Source organism: Capronia epimyces (genome assembly GCF_000585565.1).
Source record: "Capronia epimyces CBS 606.96 chromosome Unknown aczIQ-supercont1.6, whole genome shotgun sequence".
Classification (NCBI taxonomy): Eukaryota; Fungi; Ascomycota; class Eurotiomycetes; order Chaetothyriales; family Herpotrichiellaceae; genus Capronia; species Capronia epimyces.
The window spans coordinates 549,278-562,688 of NW_006912909.1; the positions used below are offsets into that span (position 1 = coordinate 549,278).

The 13,411-nt window shown below is 52.6% G+C and overlaps 2 protein-coding genes across 2 annotated transcripts; both read left to right on the forward strand.

Moving 5' to 3' along the window:
- Positions 1-4,362: 4,362 nt before the first annotated feature.
- Positions 4,363-7,260, forward strand: A1O3_07075 (uncharacterized protein; the record flags this gene model as incomplete). The annotated part of the gene is made up of 1 exon (XM_007737189.1): positions 4,363-7,260. The coding sequence occupies one exon, from the start codon at positions 4,363-4,365 to the stop codon at positions 7,258-7,260; it is 2,898 nt and encodes a 965-aa protein (XP_007735379.1).
- A 1,611-nt stretch (positions 7,261-8,871) lies between these two features.
- A1O3_07076 (uncharacterized protein) lies at positions 8,872-9,871 on the forward strand (the record flags this gene model as incomplete). The annotated part of the gene is made up of 2 exons (XM_007737190.1): positions 8,872-9,553; positions 9,597-9,871. 2 exons carry the CDS (start codon positions 8,872-8,874, stop codon positions 9,869-9,871), a joined length of 957 nt encoding a protein of 318 aa, XP_007735380.1.
- Between the last annotated feature and the right edge of the window lie 3,540 nt (positions 9,872-13,411).

Genomic DNA, 13,411 nt, shown 5'->3' on the forward strand with positions numbered 1-13,411 from the left:
AGCATATACCATTATACCGACATACTGTACTCCGTACAGAGTACACCCTGCAAGCAGCAAGACCTATTTTTAGATATCAGTATCTTCTCTGTACAAGTAGTATCTATTCAGACCATCCATCTCAGGCTCCCAGTGTTTCCAATACCAATGGCTCATGTGGAGAACCCCGGACGCAGCGAGCGATTTAATATTATTAGTATTTGTACGGAGTACTGTACCACCACTTCACCACCTTTGACGTCTTTTGAGGGAAATTCCTCACAACCGTCGGGGCGTCTCTCTGGGTTCCATGACGCAGAGAACTTCCCCCATGACAGACCGGCCAGGCAGACACGGTCCTTCACCTCCACCTCGTCCCCTCCTCCTCCTAGTTTCCGTCGTAGCATTAATTAACATGGGACCAAGACGAAGGCAGGACAGTGGACACACTAGTAGCACGTGGGATGGGATGTAGTGGGAAATACGGAGTACTCCGTAGAAACTACCTACCTACCTAAACCTACCTTAGGTAGGTAGGTATGCTGTGACGAGTGCCAGTGGGAAAATAGTCCCATCCCGACAGGCAGGCAGGCATCAAGATATCATGTCATGTCCAGGCAGCAATGTTAATTTATTCCCTCGTCGCTCACCCACCACCACCACCACTACCACCATTACTGTCTTTCGATCGGGCTTCGGGCTGGGTTGGGGGTCGGGGTCAACCCTAGTATTAAGCCACTATCAGGAGTGTTAACCCTGGTATTAAATCACTGTCAGGGGTATCTCCCCAAATCCTCATCCTCATCCTCGACCCCTGTCCGCCCAATGATGAGAGGGGACGGAGAGGGAGAGGGAGAGCCCAAGAAAAGACTCAAGACTAAAGACTTTGCAGGAGCACCCCGTGTGGACACTCGAACCCTGATGGTCTCGTGGCTGGCAAGGCAGGCAGGCAGGTAGTTAGCCAGAGGTAGTTGGCGGGTCAGCCTTGAGCATGCATGCAGATCCCGATTCGTGCGTACATGTATATCCTGTCCTATCCTATCCGTACTCCGTCCATACATCATATCATCATGGGCACATGATCTCGTTGCTTTCCTGTTGCGGCTTTCGGCATCAAGCGTTTCAATCGGGCCGGAAGGTAAAAGCAAAGAAAGGCGTGAATCTACAAGCGTAAGCAAGGTCAAGTTCAAGTGGCAAGAAGCGCAATTGGATGCTTCGCAACTTCGACTTGGTTGGATACGTGCTGGATACGATCGTTGTACTTTTGGGGGCGGGTGCGTGGGACCAGGCTGTGCTGTGCTGCGCTGTGCCTGGCAAGCAAGCAAGCAAGTGAGCAAGTGAGCAAGTATACCTACCATGAGACCCTATTTCCTAGTATTCGGCGCTGCCTGCGTTTTGTTCCAAGACTGACTGACTAACTGACTGACTGACTCACTCAGTCCTATAAAAGCCAGCTCACGGTGTAAGATTGGCTCGGCCGTGTGGAAGGCCTGTCCAGCAGCCGGTGTCATTGTACCTTTTGTTCAATTCAGCGGGGTTGACTCGAGTCACTTGAATTTCGGCGTGATTGATCATGGATGAAAGGCAACCGGAGAGACGTCCTTCGTACCCATACGAGGAATTCGGACGAAAATCGGCATCGAAGACTCCCACCGAGCAGAGACCATCATTCGATATCAGGCAACGACAACGACAAGGACAACGACAAGGGCAACCACAGGGGCAACCACAAGGACAACGACTAGGACAAGGACCTCCTCGGCTAATCAGCCCAAATCCCCTTGCTCCTGACGACGGTGTGGTTGATGGGTACAACTACAACGAGCCAAACCCATATTCTTATTCTTGGCCTCTGTCACGATCACGCAGCAGAAGCCCAGAAAGCCCTGGGGATCACCAATCTACCCGAACCGAGGCCACTGCCACGAGTAAGAGCAAGGGCAAGGGCAAGGGGAGAGAACAGGAACAGGAACAGGAGAGGCGGATGAGCCGTGCCGGCACCTCTCAAACAGGCATGGAGCCATCTTCGCCCAACGAGCAGAAAACGCAGTCGTCGACGAGCGGGAGGCCGCTGAGGCTTGAGACAGAAGCAGCTAGGGCAGCAGGTACAGGCGGCCCTGCAACTGCATCTTCTCGACGCTCTGAAGAGGCACGAGAGAAGAGGACAGATGACCGGGATAGGGACCGGGACCGAGCTGGAAGAGGCAGCGGCAGCGGCAGCGGTCGCTCAAGACTCGTGGCGGGCGTCTTCGTGAGATACTGACCTCGGAAACCCGCGCCGCAATGCTGATGTCGAAGCTGTCGGCATATCCATGCATGCATGGCCTTGGGAAGCTCCCTCCCGCGACGACATTCTCCGCTTCGTTAAAACATCGTTCGATATTTCTTCTCCTATATAGATTTCCACTCAGTCTGGCACCTGTGCCGTATTATACAGAATCCCATGTATTTGGCAGACAAGCGTTCCGCAGAGTTTTGTATCCCATTAGTAGTAGCTTCAGCAGGATTAGACAGTGCGGACGGGGGTGGGGGCGGGTTTGGCAGTGTGCCTTACTGTCGACTCTGTATATGAGTACGGATTGTTGTTTGTATATCCAGCAGTTTGGATCTTCTTGAAACAAACAACACACCAGATCAGCAACAAGCAATGGTACGAAGTAGAGATAGATGGCGAGGGTAAGGCATGTGCTAAACCAGCTGTGGGCAATCAAAGTCGCAGACGAATATGAAGGGGCCGAGGGAAGTCACAGTCACGTGCAGTACTCCGTACGTCGTACGTATTACACACATGATCGACAGGATTGCGGATTGCAGGGCCTTTAATCTCGGAGTGATCCAGGGGTGTGAGATTATCGAGGCGGACACCAGTGGCACTTGACATGTTGTTCTTATTCTGGGTGGACATCGCACAGCCTTGTTGGTGCAGACTCTGCTCGAATTAATCCAGGGTTTCAGGAAATTTCTGCTGCATTACTGACTTGGTGTAGCGCGAGAGACACGCGGATTCTAGGACTACAAGGTGGTAGTAGTATCTATGGAGATTAGGGCTATTAATATTGATGCGGCCGGGTATGTGCTTTGGGCTGAGGGCTGAGGGCTGAGGTTGCGTGGCCATGTTTCAGATCTCGCATCAGTTTCAGTCACTTCAGCCATGGGCGTAAGCCACCGCACGCCGGTCCCAGCTGTCACAGTGTTGAGGCTCCAGGTAGGCTCCAGGTCTCGGACTTAGCCACCAGTGTCGTGATAGAACGGAGTACGGAGTGGGATGGTGATGTGATGGGCAGCGCCGTGGCCGTGGACGACAGGTGCCCGGAAAATTCTCAGTGGAGAGAGCGATTAATATTAGGGACCTAGCTGGGTATAGCGAAGTATCGGGGGGCGGTGCAGCGATCAAGCATTTCTTGATCCCGGGCGAATGAGTTGACGAGAGGATGGGAAAATCAATACTCTCTACAGAGTCACGGGTACTACGTACTACTGCTACTTACTGTATGTGTAACCCGCCTAGAGAATTTTCACCAGGGCTTAGGGGCTGAGGAGGCTGCCGCTGGTCAATCAAGGCGCGAGAAAGCTTGGGCCGGCTCCATTTCCGGGGGACCATGACGATTCTAGGCTGTGAGTGGCGTGCACGGAGGCTCAATGCGGGCAGGGATGGGCATTAACGGCCCCAGACTGGTGGGCTCCGACAGCCAGGGTGCGACAGGGTGCGACAGGGTGCCGCAGGGTGCCGTAGGGTGCCGTAGGGTGCCGTCATGGGTGCCGCTCGCTCGCCTGTCCAGGGCACCAAACACCGAACAGCAGGCAAGCAGGGCCCAGCAGGGGCCCAGACATGCCCGGAAGAGTGGGTGTGGTGATTGGATGGCACCACCCTTGCAGGCCTTGTCCAAGTGCAGCCTCGGTGGGTGCGGTGCAGACTGCAGGGTGCGCATCTGCATGGATGCTTCCTGAATCCCACTGCTGCAGAAAAAGTGCCTGTGCCATCGAGATCGAGGTATGGAGACCCGGGGTTCTCTGCCACCTAATATTACCTCTTTGTTCCCCAATTCAATTCGATTCAATTCACTGTCTCTCGCTCGCTATACTCTTCACTAATCTCACATCACCGCCCACGTTCGTTGACCTCTTTGTTCCCGCCGCATTGCCGAGTTCCTTTGTCAAACCACCCTACCCTCGACTGCCCCGGTGGTATCGTACCCTATCCAGTCTACAATCTACATTGAAAAACCCTTCGATTTCGCGCATACGCATATCCCGCCCTCTCTGGTAGAAGGCCTCGTGTCAGCGCAGGAGTCATCTTTACCGTAGCAAGGGCTGTGTAACTGGGGTTGGGGCTTCACCACCACAGTCTTCCTCTTTCAACACGACGCTCTGTGCCGTCAGTCGATGGCACCGTCACAGAGGAGCCATAGCCGAAATTTCTCCCGAGCAGGATTCCACCCCCTCACCCATCAGAGCTCGAAAGAAATGGTCAACCCGAACGACGTGACGATTGATATTCCCTTGACCAAAGTCGGCACTTCCGGCAGTCGCACTGGCGCCCGCAAGCTGGACGCTTTCAATTCCGCACCACCGCCAGGAAGTGCAGACTCACCAGACCCCATGGACGAGAAAATGTCCCATCATCTGCTCCAAGGCCCGGCAGGCAGAAGGAGACGGCGGGAGAGAACGCCGCCGGAAAAGAGTAACAAGGAAGACGGCACCGTGAATACTGTTGGCCGGCTCTACCGGAAGATCTACAACTTCTCTGTTATCACAAGATACTTCATTTACGTCGCCCCGCTCGCTGCCGCGATCGCGATTCCCATCATCGTCGGCGCCACGATTGCTCCTGGTGCGAAGATTGGAGGGGTCAAAATTGTTTGGTTCTTCAGTTGGATCGAGGTCGTCTGGCTATCCCTGTGGGCGTCGAAAATCGTGGCCCTGTTCTTACCCCTTTTGTTCCAATTCTTCAGTGGAGTGGTCAGTTCAGGGACCCGAAAATATGCCTTGGTCCTGAGAGCTCTCGAGATTCCGGCGTCGCTCGTGGGCTGGGCAATATGCTCCCTGGCCACTTTCGTCCCTATCATGACTTTGAATCCTGATCAAAGAGCACGGGGCGAGACGGGTCTGAAAGATTGGGAATCCGTCGTCAAAAACATTCTCTTCGCATGTGTCTTTTCTACCTTGCTACTGCTTATAGAAAAGGTTTTCATCCAGCTTCTCTCGCTCAGCTATCACCGCGAACAGTTCGCCAACAGAATCGCAGAGTCCAAGCGTCACGTCCATCTCGTGACCTTGCTGTACGATGCCTCTCGACAGCTCTTTCCCATGTACTGTCGAGAGTTTGCCGAGGAGGACTACCTGATCAACGATGTGCTAGATCTCGCCGCGCTCACCAGCAAGCGAAACAGCAAGTCCCATGGTCACAAGCGGTCGGGCTCCGCAACCCCCATGAGACTGATTCAGAACGTTGCTCGAGTGGGGGATAAAGTCACGGCGGCATTTGGCAACGTCGCACAAGAAATCACGGGGAAGCAGGTATTCAATCCAACCGCCTCTCATTCAATCGTCATCCAAGCCCTGGAAAGGAAGCACTCAGCTGAAGCGCTTGCTCGACGCCTGTGGATGTCATTTGTTCTTGAAGGCAAAGATGCTCTCTACTTGGACGACATTGTCGATGTGCTTGGCGAATCGTTTGAGGACGAGGCTCACGAAGCTTTCGACATTCTGGACGTCGACGGCAACGGGGACATTTCCCTCGATGAAATGGTTCTACGTGTCACCGAGTTTGGTCGAGAACGCAAATCGATTGCAAACAGCATGCACGATGTTGACCAAGCAATCAACGTGCTGGACGACCTGCTCTGCACCATCGTCTTCATTTGCACCATCTTCATCTTCATCGCTTGGCTCAACAAGAGTTTCACCACCACCCTTGCCACGGCCGGGACCGCACTACTGTCTTTGTCTTTTGTCTTCTCTGTCACGGCGCAGGAGGTCCTGGGCTCGTGTATCTTCCTCTTTGTCAAGCATCCCTTTGATGTAGGAGATCGAGTCGATGTCGGAGACAATCAGTATGTGGTGGATCGGATGTCTCTTCTGTACACGGTTTTCAGACGAGTCGCCGATCAGAAGCGATCCCAAGTCCCCAACAATGTGCTGAACACTCAATGGATCGACAATGTTTCCCGCAGCAAGGCGATGCGTGAGAGGATTCATCTCTACGTCAGCTTTGACACCACCTTTGAAGATCTCGATCTGTTGAAGAAAGAGATGATCGCCTTTGTTCGAGACAAGGACAATGCACGGGATTTCCAACCGGACATCGATATTGAAGTTACTGGATTGGCCGAAATGGACAAGATGGAGTTGACCTTGGACATTCGCCACAAGTCCAATTGGGCCAACGAGGCCGTGCGAGCAGCCAGACGGAGCAAGTTTATGTGTGCGTTGGTCCTTGCTATGCGGAAGATCCCCATCTATGGCCCCGGTGCCGGCGGTGCCGCCCCCGGAGACCCGGCCAATCCAACATACTCCGTCACCATCTCTGACCAGGAGGCGAAGAGGAACAAGGAAAGCTTCGAGGACGACAAAGACAAGAGCAGGCTCATACCTCTGTTGCCCCACCACAAGAGTGATGCCAACCTTTCAAGGACGGAAGCGGGCTCCTCAAGTGGCGCCCAGGTGACGGAGGTGGCAGCTGTAGACAATTTGATCAAGCGTGATGTGGCCGTCGATCCTGAAGATACCCTCAACGATGAGCGAGAGCTTGCAATGGACCGAAAACGGTCGAACGAGGTTGATGAAGTTCGCAATATTCTCAGGCGCGAATCGACTACCGGCCGCCGTCGAGCCGCACCACATGGTGGCCTCTCTTTGCAACAGAGCGCCGAATCACGTTATGGCTCCCGCACCATCCCTACCATGCCCGATCCCTCTCCACAAGAGCGGATCGACGGCTCTGGTCCAAGCCGGGTGAACTATTTCGAGGACTCAGATCAGCATTCTGGCTCACAACAGCAGGGCTGGGCTGCTGTCTCCCCGCTTAACTACAATCAACCGTCGACCAGCAACGTGGCCACGCAGTTTGCCCGAACCACTTCCCCATCTGAATCGCAAGACGAGGCCACGTCGAGTACAAATCGGTATGTACCGGGCAATGCCTTTTCGCAACAAGCCTACGCTTCTCAACAACAGCAGCAACAACAACAACAAGTTCATCGAGTACCAGTTCCCGGCATGCCCGAGTTGAAGAGAACATTACATAGCAACTCTCAGAGTCCGCCACCACCCACCGGATGAGACGATGATACGTTTTTGGAAGAAGTAAGAGATGACCGACACGAGAATCCGACCGAGCGACCGAGCTCCTGCCATATTCAGCAGCTAAAGTGCTCAGAGCAATCGTTTGGCAAGCTCACTGGATGGCGATATCTTTTCATAGAGAGATGGTCACCGAAGTATTTGCCGCAGGAAGACAGAACCGGAAGCTACCATTGATCTGGCAATAATGTGTGAAGTACTTTAGAGTTGTCAGAGAAATGATGATGAACAATTAGATTAGATAGATTGGTCCCATAGACCACAAGAAACATACGGAGGGCACATGTATTTATGTCTCTACTGTGCAAGGCTGGGTGCCACTCTCTAACACTCCTCGACCTCTGCCTTGTGTATTTCCTCATCAACTTTATATGTGAAGTTATTTTTTGAAGATTCTGTAGAGAAGGTCTAAAACTTTTACTCTAGTACTCCGTAGATATCAAGTACTCCGTACTTACTTACTAGTTACCGAGGTATAAGATTAAATCAAGCCAAGTCGCAAGCTTATCAAATAAGACATCGTCAATAAGCTTAGTGAGTTTTGACAGGGACCCTGAGTGGTTCAACGGTGTTTCGCGTACCAGAAATAACGACGCCTTTTGAGAAGCGAGATTCACATGTGGCTGAACGAGGCTGAATCCGGCTACGGCAACGGTTAGGGTGGGTTAGCAGGGTCAGATCCGGCTAGCGAGGCATGCGTGAGACTCCATTCTCGGATCACTAACTCATGTTAGTTATGACATCCCCTGGTCCCCTTGGGCTGATAAGGCTTGGGAAGGCCTTTGCGCCTTTGCAATTCCTTGGTGGGGATGCGATGCTGGCACGCAAAAGCCCAACTGGAAGAGAGAGAGAGACACAGTGCTACTCTCTGTTTATATTCCTGGCCAGGCCTTCGCTTCTGTCTGAACGTCGGAACACGCTCATTTCTGTCTATACACACACGCTCCTTTCTTTCTTAGCACGCTCGTTTCAGTCGCTCAGTCGCACTACGCTCGTTACTGTCTGAACACACCTCGGTTTTGTCTATAAGCACATTGATTGCAGTCTCCAGACCTTCTCATCCATGTATCTCCCTTTTCGGGCCTCGTTGGGAGGTTCGTTCCTCGCGTTGCTCGCCTGTGCGTTTGCCTCGGAGAAGTCTCGCTGTGCATCTGGCTGTGATTGTACAACTATCACTTACACAGTCACTGGGGCCTGGGAATGGACTCCCTCCGTATCACCTCCTCCCGAAGCCTGGGAACCATGGACTGCGGCGTCGTCCTCCGACGTCGTTGCTAGCTCGACCACTGACTCACGCAGCTCTTGGAGCTTCCATAGTGGTGGTGGGTGGACAACTGGTGGTGTGCCCTCGGCGAAATCTACATCAGCGTCATCAATTGTCTCGCCTGTCCCGGATTCCAGCAGTGTCTCGCCAGAGCCATGGGAAGACTGGGATTCTACGGTTCCCGGCCCTACCACGACTGCTACGTCGACCTCGCCAACTGGCTCATTCAGCTCAGATTCCGGGGGAAAGGGCGGCGACTGGAATGACTGGACCGTCCCAAGCTCGACGAAGCATTACACATGGAAGAATACCACCCGATTGCCGGAATGGACGACGACGACGACGACAACGACCACATCCCCGACGATTGGCCCAATATCGTGGACCACCACCACCACCACAACCACTACCTCCCCTACCACAACCACAACCACCACCCCGACGATCGGGCCAATATCCTTGACCACCACCACCACTACTACCTCCCCTACTACCACTACGACGACTACTACCTCCCCTACCACTACGACAACAACGACGACCACCACAACTACTACCTCTCCTACCACAACCACCACCACAGCTACCTCCCCTACCACTACGACGACATCAACCACCACCACCACCACCACAACTACTACCTCCCCTACCACTACGACGACAACGACCACCACCACAACTACTACCTCTCCTACCACAACCACCACAACCACTACCCCTACTACTACTACGACGACAACGACCACCACCACAACAACCACCACCACGACAACCACCTCCCCTACTACCACGACGACGACAACGACCACCACCACCACCACTACCACCCCTACCACTACTACTACAACAACGACAACCACCACCACCACTACTACCACTACCACTACCACAACTACAACCACTACCTCAGCACCTCCCGGCCCAACCTGCAACCCGGGCGGGACTCAACCCGAGTTTATCCTCGAAGCCAGCGGAAGCGGCACCGTCGACGACGGTACGTACGTCAACGTAGGCAACGGCCAATGGGCGACCTTTGGCACCGAGGACCAAGCCACGGTCTTCACCTTCAACGACAATTGCAATCTGATCGACACGGCCAACGGCGTGGCAGGCCTGACCCCATTCGCCATCTATTCGAACTTCTACTTTATTGCCGGCGATTATACGGCTGCGGTTTGCGATTTGGTCGATGGCACCCTCCAATGCTCTGGCCAATACTTCGTTATCCTTACCGACGATGTAGGCTCAGTCTATGTTTCAATAGAGCCGGCGTCTTCAATCAACGACTCTGCACCGCTCACCCTCACCCCAGTTTTTGTCACATGAGGGAGTCTGGCGTAGACGGCGTTGCACTGCTCACCCTCACCCCAGTCTTTGTCACATGAGCGAGTCTATACCACATGGGCGAGTCTAGCTGGTGACCACATGAGCGAGTCTAGCTGGTGAGACGTAAGAGCAAGATTAACGAAAGAGGAAGAGGAGAAGGGATACAATAGAAGGAGAACCCCAGAATAGAAGGGCTTAGGTTACTTATAAGACCTATATAATCATCATAATACTCGGTACATTGTCATCATACTACTCCGTACATTATCCTTCAACCTTTGTTGCCTTTTAGGATCAATATTGTACGAACCCACTCTTTCTTTGTAGGTAGGTAGGTAGCTAGTCTTCTACATTCCAGTCTACGGTCGGGTTCAAATTCACCAGTTTCGACAAGTCCTTTGTTCGCATGTCCAAGATTGCGTTGCGTTAAGGTGACTTTAGCAGAAGTCGTCGAAATCGAAATCAAGCGCGGTTCTTTGGGCCAAGCCACTCTAATCTACTGTATCTCCCAGCGTGTTCTACAGATACAGCATCAAATCAACCGGCAACCGGCAAACAGCAAGCAGCAGCACGATCCTGCGCCAATGCAAGCGGTAAACAGCAGCACGATCCTGCGTCTCTTTCCTTTCGAGGAAAAGGAAGCGTGAGACTGACGGCGAAGGTGACTGCGACGGCGAACACGTCAAAGGAATACCAATCAGTGATCGGCAAAACAAAGGAATTCCAAACAGTGCTCAGTGCTCAGCAAAAGCAAAACAAGCGAATTCCAAACTTTGCTCAGCAAAAGCAAAACAAGCGAATTCCAACCAGTGCTCAGCAAAAGCAAAACAAGCGAATTCAAAACAGTGATCAGTAAAAGCAAAACAAGCGAATCATTCATTAGTCTGCTACGTGAACCCGGGAAGTTGGAACTAAAGAACAGAACAAGGCAGAAACATCTCTGCTGTGTCTAAAGAGAGCATTTCTGATCTTCTACTGTGATCGGACACAGACTACCTTAGCTTTGCGGTAAAATAAACAGGTTGTTTTGTTAGATCTTGTAAGAAGATTATGGCTATTTAAGTTAAGTTAAGTTAAGTTTAGTTTAGTTTACCACCCCTTCCCCCCTGATAATAAGGCCAGTCATCGACTTTGGCACGAAACCTCGTAGCTGACTGATTGGTGAGCCGGATGATCCCATCACTTGACATTGACATCTGCAGACAGACAGACAGCTAGATTGCTTTTCCCAATGAGAGAAAGAGAAAGACACACTTCAAGCTTGCCACCACCGCTCCTTAGACCCCGGTCACCATGATTCCAATTCCAATTCCCGGTTTGCTGGTATAGATGAAGACTGTGTGGTAGGCCGCAGAAGTCGGTTTAGATTTGTGTAGTGTTAGGTGTTTAGATTTGTTTAGAGTATGCGGTTTAGTTTAGCTTAAGAGCACGGGATGAGCAGGCGCAGGCGCAGGGGATGGCGCAGGAGCAGGAGCGGCGCCGTTTGTAGTCTTTGTAGTCAAGATCCTCGTGAAGGTGGTGGAACATGGCGAGAGCGTCGGTTTCAGCTTAAGAGCACGATCAATATCGGCGCCGTTGGTAGTCAGGATCCTCGTGAAGGTTGAAGAATATGGCGAGAGCGTCGGTTTTAGCTCAAGCGCCCGGAGGGTGGCCTTGGTTCTTGACTTTGGTTACAGAGAAGATGTGGTTTTTCTCGCTCTGGGTCATCGACCCGATGGAGCAGGAACAGGCGCAGGCCATGGACAGGCGCAGGAGCAGGCCATGGCGCAGGAGCAGGCCATGGCGCAGGAGCAGGAGCAGGCCATGGCGCAGGAGCAGGAGCAGGCCATGGAGCAGGAGCAGGAGCAGGCCATGGAGCAAGGAGCAGGCGCAGGGGATGAAGTGGGCGTAGGCGCAGGAGCAGGCGATAGGTGCAGGAGCAGGCGCAGGGCACGATCAATGTCGGCGCCGTTTGTAGTCTTTGTAGTCAAGATCCTCCTGAAGGTTGAAGAATATAGCGAGAGCGTCGGTTTCAGCTTAAGAGCACGATCAACGGCAGCGCCGTTTGTAGCCAGGATCCTCGTGAAGGTTGAAGATCATGGCGAGAGCGTCGGTTTCAGCTCAAGAGCACGATCAATGGCAGCGCCGTTGGTAGTCAAGATTTTCGTGAATGTGGAGGAACATGGAGAGACCGTTGGCTTTGGGTCGAATAGAGTATCCAGCGCTCCATCATTCACGTTGTGGTATTGTTGATCGTCTGCAGAGGTTCCAGTCCCCGTCCGTGGCGAAATGATAATCCGTCGATAACACCCATGTACTCGTAAGTTCTTGCAGACCTTGGTGAGGGTCTCGACTGCATGATTTGCAGGTGGTGTAGAAGCACCAGGGTCAGGCCTTGGTGAGGGTCCAGGCCCGTCGTATGCTGGCCCAGGCCTTCACAGCGGCACAGTGGCTGAGATGCCAGCGCGCCCACGATGAGATCCCTAATGGGGGGAATGTCATTGAGGGAGAAGTTGTTGTTCGCGCTCTGGAGAAGGAACTCGTGGAGCTGTATGTTATTTAATTCGATGATCCGCGAATACCAATGAGGGGAATGCCATCAAGGGAGAAGTGATTGTGTGCTGTCTGGAGAGGGCACTCGTGGAGCTGATTGACGAGCTCCTCTTCAAGTTAGCCCATGTCTCGTAGACAGTGAGGCGAAGTTCCGAGGGGATGGGGATGCCGAGGAGGTGTGGCGGCTCACTGGTATAACGAACCGACAAGAGTATCATCTTGCTGCGGTCGAATTTCCCCGGATGAGGAGGAGGAACAGGAGGCTGCCTCTAAAATAAAAGTCGTCATCTTGAGGGCCCCCCAAGCTCTGCGAGATGGTCCCAGGGCTTGCTTAATAAGGCCAGTCATCGACTTTGGCACGAAACCTCGTAGCTGACTGATTGCTGGGCCGGATTCGTAGTCCACCACTTGACGTTGACATCTGCAGACAGACAGCCATATGAGGGTTTCTTTGGTTCCTTTTGTCGTCTTTGGCTTGGATCTCGGCCGTGTGTATAGCATTGTCCGCGTAGTAGTGCTCCCCCAAAATCGTTGTCGTGAATGGTTCTGACCAGAGCAGGCCTGGTCAGAGCCAGTGCCAGCATTCTCAAGCTAGATACTTAGTGCTGGTGTTTGTCTGCAGTATCCATTGTTGGTTGTGGTTTAACACGTTCAAAGACCTTGCGATATTTCGAGTCCCTTGTACGCAAATACATGGTATTCGAGTTCCAATTCGTTGCTGGGATAAACGAAGATTGGTTGTGTTGATTGTGTTGTGTGTGTTGGTTGTGGGAAGAAACTTGAAAGAAAGTTGAGATCCAGGTCATCTTTATAGAATAGATTCCAAGGGTTCATGTATCACTGACAGTCACAGTAGCTTCACTGACAGTCACAGTAGCGGCTGCCTTTCCACTGCCTTCCAACTCCTCATTCACGGTTGTGGCAGTGCTCAACTCACAACAGTGAAGCAACTCACAACAGTGAAGCAACTCACAACAGTGAAGCAACTCACAACAGTGAAGCAACTCA